Consider the following 14,352-nt stretch of genomic DNA (forward strand, 5'->3'; position numbering starts at 1 on the left):
CTCATTAACTGCTTGGACCAAAATGACAGTGATCTTATGAGAGTTGATTATGTAAGATTTTTACAGGCCAAAACAGTGGAAATCTAGCTAGGTTAACTCCTCTCATGAGATCACGATCATCCTGGGCTGAAATTTTGTAAGCACAGCTGTTCTTGCGAGTTTTCATCTCTGCAACGGAACTGAAAATTTAGCTCCTTCTGGTTTTTGTTCAAACACAGAAGACCAGACTCTTAAGACCATGTCTGGATCTAAAGCCCCACGTACCTGTATATGTGTAAAGGTTCAAATTCGAGCTTCTGTGTTTAGTGCTTTTTTAGAATTGTGAGGGTAAAACTGCAATTTATTGCTTAGTTTACATTTTATTTCCTGTTACACATAAGGTCACATATATTTAAAATAAATGAAAAACTTTAGAAAGGACTACAGTAGAACCTCAAAGATACAAACACCAGAGTTATGGACTGACTGGTCAACCGGACACCATGGGGAACCAGAAGTAAGCTATCAGGCAGCAGCAGAGACAAAAAAACCCAAAACAAAAGCCAGCAAATACTGTACTGTACTGTGCTTGTATTGCACCTTAAAGGTAGGCACATCTGGCTGCCTGTCCCCACCCCCTACTCCCCACAATATGGGGCAGCCACTTACAGGTAGGAGGTAGTGAATGCTATTTTCCACCCCTCTGCCCCCGGCTAGGAGGGGGACAAGCTTGCAAGCTCAGAGCCCGGGGAAAGAAACTTCCCAAGCTGTTACTGAAACCTGGCCTGGAGTGTAAGCTGCTGGAGCTGGAGCCCGAGCTCCTGCCTGCATCCTGCGCTCTGGGGGAGCAGCTCAGTTTTAAAGGGCCACAGCCTGCACTGTGCACCCACTGACACTGCAGTGCCCCAGGGTGCCTCACTCATCACCCTTGCAGACAGGGGTCTAGAACCAGCTGCCTGTCCCCACCCTCACTCGCCAGGCAGCCACTGAAAGCTGTGAGCCCCGCTCCGAGCAGTCTACCCTGAGGAGCATCCCATAACGTCTTGTTCAGAGTTACGAACAACCTCCATTCCAAGGCATCCGTAACTCTGAGGTTTGACTGTAATTTACAGATTTTTTTTACTCCATATATACTGCCTACCTCAGTGTGTCACAGCATCAGTTTACAACACCTGCAGCCTGCTAGACTTAGTATAAATATTACTACAATAAATGGTGAAAAGAATGTATAGATAAGCAAATGCAAATTAAAACCAATAAAATACATCAAAAGAAAATGTAGCAAATAAGAAAATGGAGGGAGAATATTTAAAAGCAAAGAAAGAGTTGTTACATCTATGAATTATACAGATCACATTTTTCCTCTGGTAAAGTCAGATTGTAGTTAAGATATTTATAACTATCAAAAAGTTATCTAGTTCAAATGATTTATTCCCCCTCAGAAATAACATTTCAACAGGAAAACCCATTCATTTGCTTGACTGCTGCTCCAGTCTGTCCAATGGATATATATTCCCTTAAAGTAATAACCTCCAGTTGGAATTTTCAGCTATAAACTGACGCACACTTACCTCTTTCTACAGCTGTCAGCTTCCTCCACATTTATGTCACTTTCAATAACACTGTCTGCATATTTGTCGCTGATTGAATCCAGAACAGAAAGAAGCTCAGTCTGTGAACTCGAAGGCAGCAGTAAGTTCAGCAGTCTGTGCAACATCCCCACTGGTACCATTGTCAGTTTGGTTAAATAAGCTGCCAATCGGAGCTCCTAGAGGAATCAATGATAAAAGTTCAGACACATTCAGCATACCATGAAGGCGTGCCTCTCCGGAATATGCTATTATGGGCCTGTTATGCCCTGAGGGGAGATTGTATTCAGCACCCTTTGGATCTTTTCAAACAATTACCCAGACCAGGTTACTTCAACCCCTCTTTGCAGGGTCTGGTTTATTTACCATTCTAACATATACCCCTATCTACCTTGCTTCTGAGGGAGGAGGCAGCATTTACACTGGCCCCGTCTCCCAGCTCATTTTTCTGGGTGAGAGGGGAGCCCTGCCCCACCCTCTCTGCAAGGATCCTGGCCCTGGGGCCTTAAAGGGACAGTAACAGGATCTCTTCTCCAAACACTATTCATTCCCAGAGACACTTTCCCTCTAGCTCTATCCCCCTTATGTCTCTATATCTCTCTCTATTGGATCCTTAAAGGGCCATGCCATATGACAGCGTGGACTGACCACTAGACACTACTATCCTTAAGGGGCAGACCTTCCCATCACACAGCACTACAACAAAATAAATGATCAGGAACTTTTAATTTGAAACATTACAAAATTTACCACTTTGGAGGAAATATGAGTTGACAGTGTGCCCTTGTTGCCAAGAAGGCTAACGGCATTTTGGGCTGTATAAGTAGGGGCATTGCCAGAAGATCAAGGGACGTGATCATTCCCCTCTATTCGACATTGGTGAGGCCTCATCTAGAGTACTGTGTCCAGTTTTGGGCCCCACACTACAAGAAAGATGTGGAAAAATTGGAAAGAGTCCAGCGGAGGGCAACAAAAATGATTAGGGGGCTGAAGCACATGACTTATGAGGAGAGGCTGAGGGAACTGGGATTGTTTAGTCTGCAGAAGAGAAGAATGAGGGGGGATTTGATAGCTCCTTTCAACTACCTGAAAGGGGGTTCCAAAGAAGATGACATAACAAGGAGTAATGGTCTCAAGTTGCAGTGGGGGAGGTTTAGGTTGGATATTAGGAAAAACTTTTTCACTAGGAGGGTGGTGAAGCACTGGAATGGGTTACCTAGGGAGGTGGTGGAATCTCCTTCCTTAGAGGTTTTTAAGGTCAGGCTTGACAAAGCCCTGGCTGGGATGATTTAGTTGGGGATTGGTTCTGCTTTGAGCAGGGGGTTGGACTAGATGACCTCCTGAGGTCCCTTCCAACCATGATATTCTATGATTCTATGAAAAACAATGAAATGAAAAATAATTTTAAAGTCAATAGCTTTAGAAACCAGTGCTATTATCACTTGCTTAGTCACTTCCACCATGGACCAGTGTGTACATGAAGATCTTTCACTTCACGCTGGACACTGGGACTTCAGGATTATAGCCAGCCTGATTCTGTGCATTAAGAAGTCATCATGCAGCCACATAAATGGCTGCGCAATGCCCCTTTGTTTGGAAATTACCATGTAACTGCTCTAGAGTCTAAGCTTTCATTTTAAAAAAATTAAGTCTCTAGCCCTTATTGTGGAAAAGAAAAGCTTTAAAATGGGAATGGAATGCACAACTCTGCATATTCCTCAATCTGCAGACAGCATGGAGCAATTGCTAAAAGAGAAGTGTGAATGACTGCCATTCATCTCAAAGGGGCTTCTAACTCTGAAGCCTAATGATGACAATTTCAATGTTAAGTATTTCACTGCTTTTCATTTCAGCAGAAACATCGAGCTTGTGTGCTTATCCACTGTTTGTGTGTGTAAGGGCAGATGTCAGGACAGGCTGCCAACAAGAGCGCGTTGTTACTGCCAAAGGCTTCTGGTGATGGGAACACAGAATTCAAACCTCCATTCCCTCAAATTTAAAATCATCTCTGTTCCTGTCCAAAGCGGAAAAAAAAAATAAAAAATACTCAGTCGCCTCTTGGATACTGCAAACAAACAAACTTCATTTCCCACTTCTTCTTGGGTGCCAAGAGCCCTTTGTGTGTCCGGTCCAGCTGTGAAAACTCCAGCATCCACCTGACAATTTCTACAGTGCTTCTGTGTATTTCAGTACAAAGATCTATAGCACTGTGAAAACCTGAGGCTAGATAAAAATAACGAATTAAATGAACACCACAAAGGATGCTGCATTGGACTCTATGAGAGGAGCTAGCGAGGATGGGGGGAGGGCAATACCATGTGTTCAGGGAATATCCCACTGCGTAAATGTAGCTATAATGTGCTACATAAACAACAGGGCCGCAGTTCTAACAATTATTAACTGCCATTCCCTCTCTCTATCCTATTCAGCTCCTCTATCTGCTCCCAGTAGATCTGCCATAGTTACTGATGGGCCAGCTCCCATCAGTTATAGCTGTTCTAAACGACCCATCACTAGCACAAGCACTCCTGTGATAATCCCCTGGGGTCCTCAGAAAGCCAGCACCACTTCTGAACTGTTTACCAGCCTGTGTGTAGCAGATGTGGGAAATTAGTACCAAGGCCAGGTCACAGGCACAAGAAACCCCTAGGAACAAGTGAATAAAGAACAGGAAAACAGCCAAAATCAATTTCTTTGTCCAGAGGGGATTCAAACTGTTACAGCTGTTGTTAGAACTCTCACTCTTCTCTGTAACAGGAATTTTATACAGCGGTATAGAATGAATTTGCAGAAGAGATCAGGCAAATCCAGAGTCTGACTATCGTTAGGATTCTCAAAAGCGGAAGGTTTTGCAGAGTAAGCCTTTCTATCATAAGAACAACACTCTCCACATTTATTCCCCTTCTACCCCTATTAAAAAAACCAAACACACACAACCCTCAATCCAAAATCAAAGACACAAACAAAATTCAACTAACAATCAATGAACCAGACTAAAACATAATCCGACCCCAAGCAGAAATTTTACCCTGACTCCATGAAGTCCACCAGGGACTTCACTAATACTATCAGTTTTACACAGAAGGTGCTCAGATACTATGATGGGCAGCAGTACAAAACTCTAAGATACAAAAAAAAAAAAAATTAAAAAAAAATCCATCCTAAACTTTGTGGTACAGTTTTGGACACTGTTGGCTCTTACGAAATCTTGCAAGAACCAATGAGGATTAAGGTAGGAATAAAATTCTTATTTCAGTCTATGAATCACCATCCCCTTTCCCTAAAAGCGAGAGGGCCTGCAGTAAGTCATTTAATTCAATGATTTATATATACATGGATGCCAAAAGAATTATGACTGAGTTCTTGGCTTTCACCTTCAGCAGTTTACTCTTAAATGTTCTTGGATGTAGACTTTTTTCACACTCTCTGCCCCTTAACTTTCTGTATCAAGGGTCATTTGGATTGAAGCAAAACGTGCTGGTATTCTAATACAGCAGTGTTCAGTAACAGCGTGATTTCTGTCAAGTGCAAAGCGTCAAAATTCTGTCAAATGCAAGGAGAGTGACACCCACTAAACAGGTGCACATAGTATATGCCTGGTAAAAGAAGTGTTGATGTGTGTCTGTTTTCTGGTTGCGTACAGCACCCACACAGATGCCCTGCACCACCTCTTTCAACTAAGTGGGAACAATGAATGTGTGAGAGGGAAGTAGGGTGGGTGTGCTAAGCTGGTATTGCTGGTCAGGGAGCATAAAGGCCTTGGTTTGAGGACTACTCTTGCTGCTCGTATATCCTGATAGGTGTTCAGATGCCACAGTGGATACCATACTAGATTCCCCTCCATATCACAGTGGGCCTGTAGACGAGAGACTCTGATGTTTCGATAGGGGCCAGACTGGGGCACCCAGTTTCCACCTTACTGGGTGCCCCAGTCTGGTGGTGTTCTCTCTTTGGGGGCTGCAGATCTGCTGACCCGTGCCAGCATGCAGCTGTAACCCACATTAGTGTAGATCTCTGTCCCTGTCACAAGGTGGCTGGCCCATGTGATTAAATTAGGTTCAGCTGCCCTGTGCCAGAGCAGATAGTCCCAGCTGAGCCAATTAAGGGGGCAGGGCTGCAGCTGGGCTATAAAGAGTCTGAGGGAGCTCATGAGGGCAGAGCTAGGATGAGGACTGTAGCTGTAGAAGATTTCCTGCAGTGGTCCCTGAAGAATGGAGTTGGCTGCTCAGACAGCACCTCAGAGAGGAGGTGGCGTGGAAGATTTGTTTTGTGTTTGGTTTTTTGGGGAACTTTGTAAATAAAGAAACCAGACCCCAGGAAAGTCTGTGATTGATTGAGAAAGACTGTGTGGGGTTTAGGGAACCCTGAAGAAGGGGAAAGCAAGGGTGGGGACACTGAAGAGGCATGCCTGGTCAAGAAGGGGTGCTTGGGTGGCAGCCATTCTGTTACAGTCCCCTTTGAGTGGCTGGACCACATAAAAAAGTTTGAACTAATGGACCTGGTCCACAAGCAGTCCAGGCTCATGCTGTTAGATGGAGAGGTCCAGACTTAAATCCCTGCAGAAAGCCCAAGTGGGGGGTCTTATTTAGGGTTTCCAGGTATCCCGTTTTCAACCGGAACACCTGGTCGAAAAGGGACCCTCCCCAGCCCGGTGAAAATGAGTGAGTGAGTGTGGAGGAGAGCAAGCGATGGAGGGAGGGAGGATGGAGTGAGTGGGGTGGGGCCTCGGAGAAGGGGCGAGGCAAGGGTATTTGGTTTTGTGCAATTAGAAAGTTGGCAACCCTACGCAGAAGGGATCACCGTGATCATCTAGTCTGACCTCCTGCACATTGCAGGCCACAGAACCTTGCTCACCCACTCCTGTAATAGACCCATAACCTCTGGCTCAGTTACTGAAGTCCTAAAATCTTTAAATCAAGACTTCAATTTGCAGAGAATCCACCATTTACACTAGTTTAAACCTGCAAGTAACCCATGCCCCATGCTGCAGAGGAAGGCTGACTCTTGCAAAGCTTGGTTGAAAACTGCAGTATTTTGAAATAAATTCACTGCAGTTGATAGGACATACTCAATGCTCTATGCACCACTCAAAGGCTGTGATAGGCTGCATAAAGTCCTCTGGCCTTCCAAGATGGGGTGAATTCAATGCTATATGAGTACTATACAGTAGCTCCAAGGGAACAACTGTATCAGACAACACCAGAGGTTTCTTGCATCAGCAACATCTTAGTTTGTGTTTCTTGAATTCGGTCAAAACAATCAATAATGTAAAACTGTAATATAAAACAGCAGAACTACTGTACAGACATCACACTGATTTGGATTGAGTAACACATGTTGAAACAACTAATGCAAAATCAATTAGCTCTGTCCATGTCGTGATTTCACATTTGCTTTGCCCTTTTCACATGAATGTCTTCCTGCATCATCTGTTGTATCTACAAACAACAACTAGAGTACCTGGGATTCTAACTGTGTGCTTACTTAAAACTAACCTCTCTATGGGCAGCAAAAGATCCTGAGCTCAGCGTAACTCAAACAATCCTTTCATTGACTTAAATGGGAAATCTTCCTAAATAGGAACACTAGAGCCAAACCATTGAAACGTAGCAGTCTAAGGCCTTGGCTACACTTGCAGCTGTACAGCGCTGTGAGGTAAACCTGTCTTCGTACAACTGAGTAGGGAAAAGCGCTGCAGTCTGTCCACATTGACAGTTGCCAGCGCAGTGGTGTGGCCACACTTGCAACATTTGCAGCTGTGTTGGGAGCGGTGCATTATGGGCAGCTATCCCAGCATTCATGTGGCTGCAACGTGCTTTTCAAAACGGGGTGGGGTGGGGTGGATTGTGACAGGGAGTGTGGGGGGGAGAGAGAGTGCTCTTTGGAGCATGTCAGCTCTCTATTTTGCAAGTTCCGAACTCCTGGGCCCCTGCTCATTCATTTACTCACTCAAAGCAAGCTGCAAACTGTTTGCTTTTCTCTGTGGTACGAGCTTTGAAACCGGCACTTCCGCATTCCTGCAGCTGGTCACAACAATGGAGAGGATTGGCCACTTGACAAGGTGATTAGTACAGCGCTGCAAGCGTTTACACTCACACCCGTGAGTCTTAGCCACTCCGCTGCAGCTGTTATGCCTCTCGGAGATGTGGAGTACCTGCAGCGGTGTACCCAGGGAGATACAGCACTGTAAGTGCCCTGCCAGTGTGGACGGGGAGTGAGTTACAGCGCTGGGGGAGGCTTTACAGCGCTGCAACTTGCAAGTGTAGCCAAGACCTAAGTTAGGCACCTGAATAAGTGGCCTGCTTTTTCAAAGCTGCTAAGCACCTGGAGAGCCCATTAAGTTCAGTGGGAGATCTGTCCACTTATGGCAGTGCTGAAAATTTGCCCAAGGGGGAAAATTCCATTTAACGTTAAGAGGAAAATGGATGTCTTGAAGAGGCAGAGATAGGCAATCGTAATTATAGGAGTTGCTAACACTTGCTATTCTAATCTATATTCTATACATTGTAAAGCACAGATTTTATATGGTTTCCAACACTGTTGCTTTGCTTTCTATAACACACAGGATTAAACACACAAAGAGATTAGGAACATGCTACACTGTGTGTTTTATTAATAGATTATTCATGCTACAAGGCCCATCTTTCTTCTCAGGCATATGGCAAGTAGGCAGGCTGAGAGTTAGTGGGTTTTTACTATTATAGCTGCTGTGTACTGCATCTGTAGGGCTGTATCTTTACATTTATTGTAGAAACTGGATAACGCAAGCATGCCCAAAGCAAAGGACGGCTCCTTGCTTATGTTATATATAACCAAATTTAAAAAAATGTATACAGGAATGGCAGCTTTATATTGAATATGTGGAAACAAAGTTGTCCAGGGAATTGGATGTACAAAACATGAAGCTCAATTCTCCAAGCATATGCCGTATAGAGTAGCTGATTTTCAATTATAGTAAAGTACTGGAAGTGCTGTAAATTCTCTCTGATCTCAAATGTCTCCGTCTTACTAAACTGGTAAATATCCAGGGTCACTTTGTTCACTTGCTAGAGTGCTAAGTCTGAGGAAACCATAAGATACATACAAGCAAGGTTATCCATCTGCTGAACCATGCTTTGAAACTTCCACTTGGAAAAATTCATACTATGTTCTTTCCAAGTTGTTTTATAATGCATCTGTGCTGCTTGTTAGAAACCCAGCAAAACTCATTACAGGAAGGCAATACCTTCTAGCTGGCTGCACTGTCCATCTACTTTCTGGTGATGTGAGATTTCTGGAGCAGCATCACAAAGAGTATCAGAGAGCTCCAAAACTTATCATCCTTCTGTGGTAACTAGCAGAGAAGAGCCACGTTCTCTCCCCCTCCACTCAATCAGAGAATTAGTTACTTCTAAGCTACAGGACTCCTAATTCCTGTGGTCACTAGGTTTATGAAATGTCTCTATTTGCTTTTGGACCTCCTTTCCAGTTCATACAGACCCCAAAAGAAAGACACCACCTTTCGTCTGAAACATGTGGAAAACTCCTTTAAAAACTAACACAAGGACAAAATTGATTTGGGGAAAAGGTTCCCATTGAAATGAATTAGAATCAGCAACGGTAGTACTCAGCTATTATTAGGGGGTTGTTTCTCCACCTCTCATCATGCATTAGGTGAATACACCAACCTTTAAATGCCACAGAATCTGAATAAAAACACACTATCAACGATATAGATGCCTGGAGCTGTAGTGGAGATAGTGTTTATCCAAACTCTGATCCTTCCAGACAACAGAAACCAAGGAACAACCTCTCCAAACATCCTAAACCATTCCCTATAAGAGGGAACATTTCAGGATAAGTGCTCGTCTGTAAACGAGCTGTGGAATTGAGGAGCTGGCTTGTTTTGTGCATCCTCTAACTGTGCTTACCCATGTATGCTCGGTAACATGGCTAACACCAAGACTGAGACCCTATTGTACTATTCATCCTCTGGTTTTAGTGTTCTGGATCCACAAATGAGTGGTTTCCCCAGACCACTTAATTGCTAAATAAACTACATGATGGTAAATTTGAGGCTCCAAACTATTCTCCTAATTAGTCTAAGTGTTTATCAGAAAATAGCACATTTAAATATCTTATAATTCAACCAAGAGAAGGTATTGGGAGTGCTAATAGTGGAACAGTGGACCTATGCTGTTTAAAGTCTGCACTCTGTTCATAATTTGCAGCAACACCATATGGTGCAGAATAAATATATAATGAGAAGTTGGAAAAAAATTAGCATGAAAAGAGTTCACCAAATGATGAAGGCAGATGACAAATGCTCTAAAGCATGAATTCAGTGAAGTTCACATATATTTAAAAATACTTGCAATTCTATATCTGATCTGATGGTTTATTTTCTCCTGATGTTAAATAGGGTTTGGCTTTATCTAACACCTTTCATATTTAAGGTACTGTATTTGAAGCACTATGTTTTTACACAAAACCTTTAACACCAGAACCTATTCTATTAAGAGAGGGGAATGTTGAACAGGACAAAAGATTATCTTCTTCTCTCTTTGAAAAGTACCCTGCGATCTTTAATTACCAAGCAGACTGTCACCAGGGATTAGTGGAAAGGGCCTCACTTGAACAAACCATCCAAAGGATGCTGCAACTTTCGCTGTCCCTTAAAATGTAGCTTCTTGTTGTTGTCAAAAGAATTTTGTTAAATCTTATACAGTTCCACGAATAAATAAATTATTAAAAATAAAGTTGGAAAGTCTCTTAGCAGTATTGTGCAAATCACAAAAAAAGGTTATGAGCATGTACAGAATGTACAGTTTTACAAATTTAAAACTAAGCTTAAAAGTTACCATCTCATGAATATTTATAATGTTGTGGGAAATAATCTACAAAAGTGTGCAGCGGAAATTTTTTTCTCTGGCTGCAAGCTTTTATTCCTATCACTTGCACAAATAGAGTCCTGACAAAATGTTGCGAACTCTGTGTGCAGTAAGCTGTGGAGATGGAAATATAATGGGAGGGAATTTATGGACGAAATAGAATTCAGTGATTACTGGCAGCCATGTCTGCTTTCCGTATGTCAAACTGTCAAAGCCAGCATGCAGCGGAGATGGTTTGATAAAATGTTTTAGAGAAAGAAAAGCAAAGAAGAAAATCAATTACAGCAAAGGGAATGAAAAAGTCTGAATTTAAAACTAGTAGGTTGATAAAGCTGGTCATGACAACTTCGACAACTTTTATCATATGCAATGAGCACAAATATACAGCAGAATAATGAGCTTTAAAACACACTAAGACTTTGTCTACACCAGCACTTCTATTGGTTAATTTTTTTGTTGGTGGTCAGGGGTGTGAAAAACACACTAGCCTGACCAACATAAGTTTCACCACCAAAAGCATCAGTGTGGACAGTGCTATGTCGGTGGGAGAGCATCTCCTGCTGACATAGCTACCACCACTTGTGGGGGGTAGTTTAATTATGCCAATGGGAGAGCTCTCTCCCCTCGACATAAAGCAGCTATACGGGAGAGTTGTGCTACTATAAGGTCTGTAGTGTAGACATAGTCAAAGACACACAAAACAACCCAGTCAAAAAAACAGACAGGTTATCTGGTATGTTGTCATCACCATAACAATGTTTATCCATTGCTAAGAAATCAACAGTTGAACTACTATTCTGTTAATTCACAGATGAAGGGGACAATATAACGTGCATCATGGTGGTGAATACATGACTTAAGTCGCAAAGAACTATAAGTAAAAAGATAGCAAGTCTTTCTTGGAGGAAAAATTTGGAAGGGCGATAATATGGCGGAGACTTTACGTATTTGAATGTCGATTATGAAATTTGTTTCTTTAACTCTAAAAAAGATAATAGTTAAAGGGACATTGCCAAAGTCAGGACTCCTAAAAAATACATTTATTTTGTTAAACTTTTTACTTTCAGGAGCCCATTGTTTTTTTTAAATTGGTTTAAATAATCCGTTGTGTATGTGACAGCTTACGGAGTGAGAGCCCTGGAGGCTGTCTTTTCTGTGGATTAAGGATGACACAGGTAGTAAAACTGCTAAATTTCATAGCACTGCCCAGATGCCTCAGTCATGGCCCGGAGGGAAAACCTGTGAGTGAGGGACAGTAGTTCATTTTTCCATGCCATTTAAGCTCAGACAGCCAACAGGGGTGATGAATAATGTTAGCTGAAGAGGTGGTTTTGTGATGTGGCCACTTGTTTATTTCTTCTTAAATGACTGTGTGAGAGCGTGTGTGTGTATATAAAAAAAAGAGAGAGAGCGAGAGAGAGCATGGTGTTTATTATTGTTCATAATACTGCTGGAGAATATTCACATCAATACATATGTGTACATATACATTTTTCAATATAAATATTCTCCAGCAGCATCGGAAACCTAAACAGCATAGTTCTAACACATGAAAACCAGAAAGTGAAACTGTCTATACACAAGTAACTCACCAGACAATTTTCACTGTCCAAGCTGAGTGAAATGCAAATTTTATACAAACATGATAAACAATGGAAAATATTTATTACTGAGCACAGTGTTTACTATTATGATCTCAATGAAATTACTCTTTTTGTTCACTTAACTGATTTCCAGATACAGCAGAGATTAAAAAGTGGAAATTCATTTAATTACACCCTTACCTGGCTGTAAAGTGCCAAAAACATATCCATTTCTATATTCTCCAGAAGATCTTCAAGCACCACATCATTCCATTGCTCTTCTTGTAAGCTGAAGGGAAAGATGAAATTAGTATTATCTTCCCAGGCATAGTATTTCATGTGATAAGAAATCAATGTCCAAAATTCATCCATTCAGAAAACATTTTACTGGCAGATTTTGTTAAAAGGTTTACCGCACACCTCTTCGAACAAACTAAGAACACCACACTTCTTCCCCTTTTCTCCAAGAGCCAGACCCTGCTGTGTTACTGTCCAACATATCTGACGACAGCAAAGCATCTCATGTGTTCTGTTGTGGCTGCATAGTCCCATCTACAAGGAGCACGGGAATGAACCAATGTTGCATGGGAATGAGCAGGCTCCTGCTGAAGACTTGGCATGAAGCTTGGCCCTTTTTTCAATCAATTTTCACATCTGTCTTTCTCAAAGTATTTACAACCTTTAGAAATAGTTTCTCTCCATTCAAGTCTGTCCTTGGCTGTGTCTTCTAAGTCACCTATATTTATGCCGCATGAGTTGAGATTCTACTGAAAGTTTTTATGTTGACAACTCTTCCTGCAGTTTCTGAGTTTCAGCCTACTATAGAGGATGTTTTTCAGGAGTCTATCAGCACCCATTCTGATATCATGACCTGTCCGTCTAAGCTGGGCTTTAATAATCTCTGCCACAATGCTGGTTGTTTTTGCTCTTTCAAGGATGTTAATGTTTGACACTTTGCCTTGCCAGCAGGTCTTCAGAACAGAGCAAAGAGAGTAACAGCTTTGAGACTCTTATCAGAGCCTGTACACCAACCATGAACAGCACAGGGGAAATAGAAGACCAGTTCTGTTCTGATTTGGATGACAATCAAATTTATGCCCAGTGAAGACAATCTTCTACTTCTGGGAGACGTTAATGCCGGAGTTGGAGAAGAAATGAGACTTGGAGTGGTGTAATAAAAAACAAAGTCAGAAAAATGAAGAACAATGGTCTCCTGCAAGTGTGCAGAGCACGAGTTACAAAACTCAGATCTGAAACATCTTCAACACACGCAGATAGTTGATTCCCCTCTCCCTCTGTGTCCTTTTCAAAGCTCACGCACAATACTTACCAGGTTGTGAGTCTTCTCAGGCTAAGAGTTGCTCACTGATCACTGATTATTTTCTTTTTTCAGACTCAAGCCCAAAGACAATGTTTTCATCTTTCTGGGTCATTTGGACCTGGGTTGGACACTTTTTGTCTCCACCAAGTTTTCACGCTAGATTGCTCTACTTGCTGTTTCTTTAAAGGGCCTGCTGACAGGTTAGCTTGGACTTCTGTCCTGGGGCTGGAGGGAGAGTAATGGCCTACCTACCTACTTATTTTCCCCAGTCTTCTGCAGCAAGACACAGAAACATTCCTCTAGATCCCACTGTGGACTGGCCCTTTAACAATTAAAATAGCTCTGGGGATGCACATACCCCAGACTGCAAAGGACCCAATCTGAAATTCTTGATCCAGAAGGCAGAGGACAGGGCTCCTTTTGAAGCCTGTCAATGCCACTCCTTACAAATCAGTCCAAGTGACACCTACTTAGTAATGCAAAGCTCTCTCTCATAGTGCTACATGAAACTTAAGGCATGTGTGTAACTAAAAATGGCCTCTTTCACTAGAACAATTTGTTTATCCTAGCAACACTCATAACAGAAAAGTATATTCAATGTGCAGCAAAATGGATGCAGGGTGGTGGTGGAACTGAAATTCAAGTGGCTTGCATCTGATTGGAAATATTTTCCCAGAGACTGTGGCTTTCATTCTGTTTTCTTGAGCCTGAGTGAATTGGAACCAACCCTTGTCTCGTGCTTGATAATGTGAGGTATTAGCATTAGCCCACTGGTTGATCCCAGAAAGACTGATTGTAAGGTAAGGCACTGCATTTCAAATACATTTTCACAGTCAACGGATTTATTATTATTGACTGGATATATTGCAATGGTGCCCAGAATCCCCCAGCAGAGCAGGGTGTTCTTCATGAAGACATAAACTCTTGCCCTGAAGAGTTTACAGAATGAATGTTTAGCTTGCTGGTTCTATATGGTATGTTACATTCTCTGAAGACTGCTTGCAATGACT

At 42.2% G+C, this 14,352-nt stretch overlaps 1 protein-coding gene across 2 annotated transcripts in view; it reads right to left on the reverse strand.

Annotated features, from left to right (window-relative positions):
* The window catches only part of EVC2 (EvC ciliary complex subunit 2), a 156,761-nt gene that overhangs the window by 7,119 nt on the left and 135,290 nt on the right, over positions 1-14,352 (reverse strand). For both annotated transcript variants that reach the window (XM_024204504.3, XM_024204503.3), the window contains exons 19-20: positions 12,223-12,310; positions 1,551-1,747 (exon numbers count right to left, since the gene is read on the reverse strand). In XM_024204504.3, the coding sequence (XP_024060272.2) occupies positions 1,551-1,747; positions 12,223-12,310 (285 nt within the window). The remainder of the gene's footprint in view (positions 1-1,550; positions 1,748-12,222; positions 12,311-14,352) is intronic.

Source organism: Terrapene carolina, unplaced genomic scaffold (genome assembly GCF_002925995.2).
Source record: "Terrapene carolina triunguis isolate 2854851 unplaced genomic scaffold, T_m_triunguis-2.0 Scaffold66, whole genome shotgun sequence".
Lineage (NCBI taxonomy): Eukaryota > Metazoa > Chordata > Testudines > Emydidae > Terrapene > Terrapene triunguis.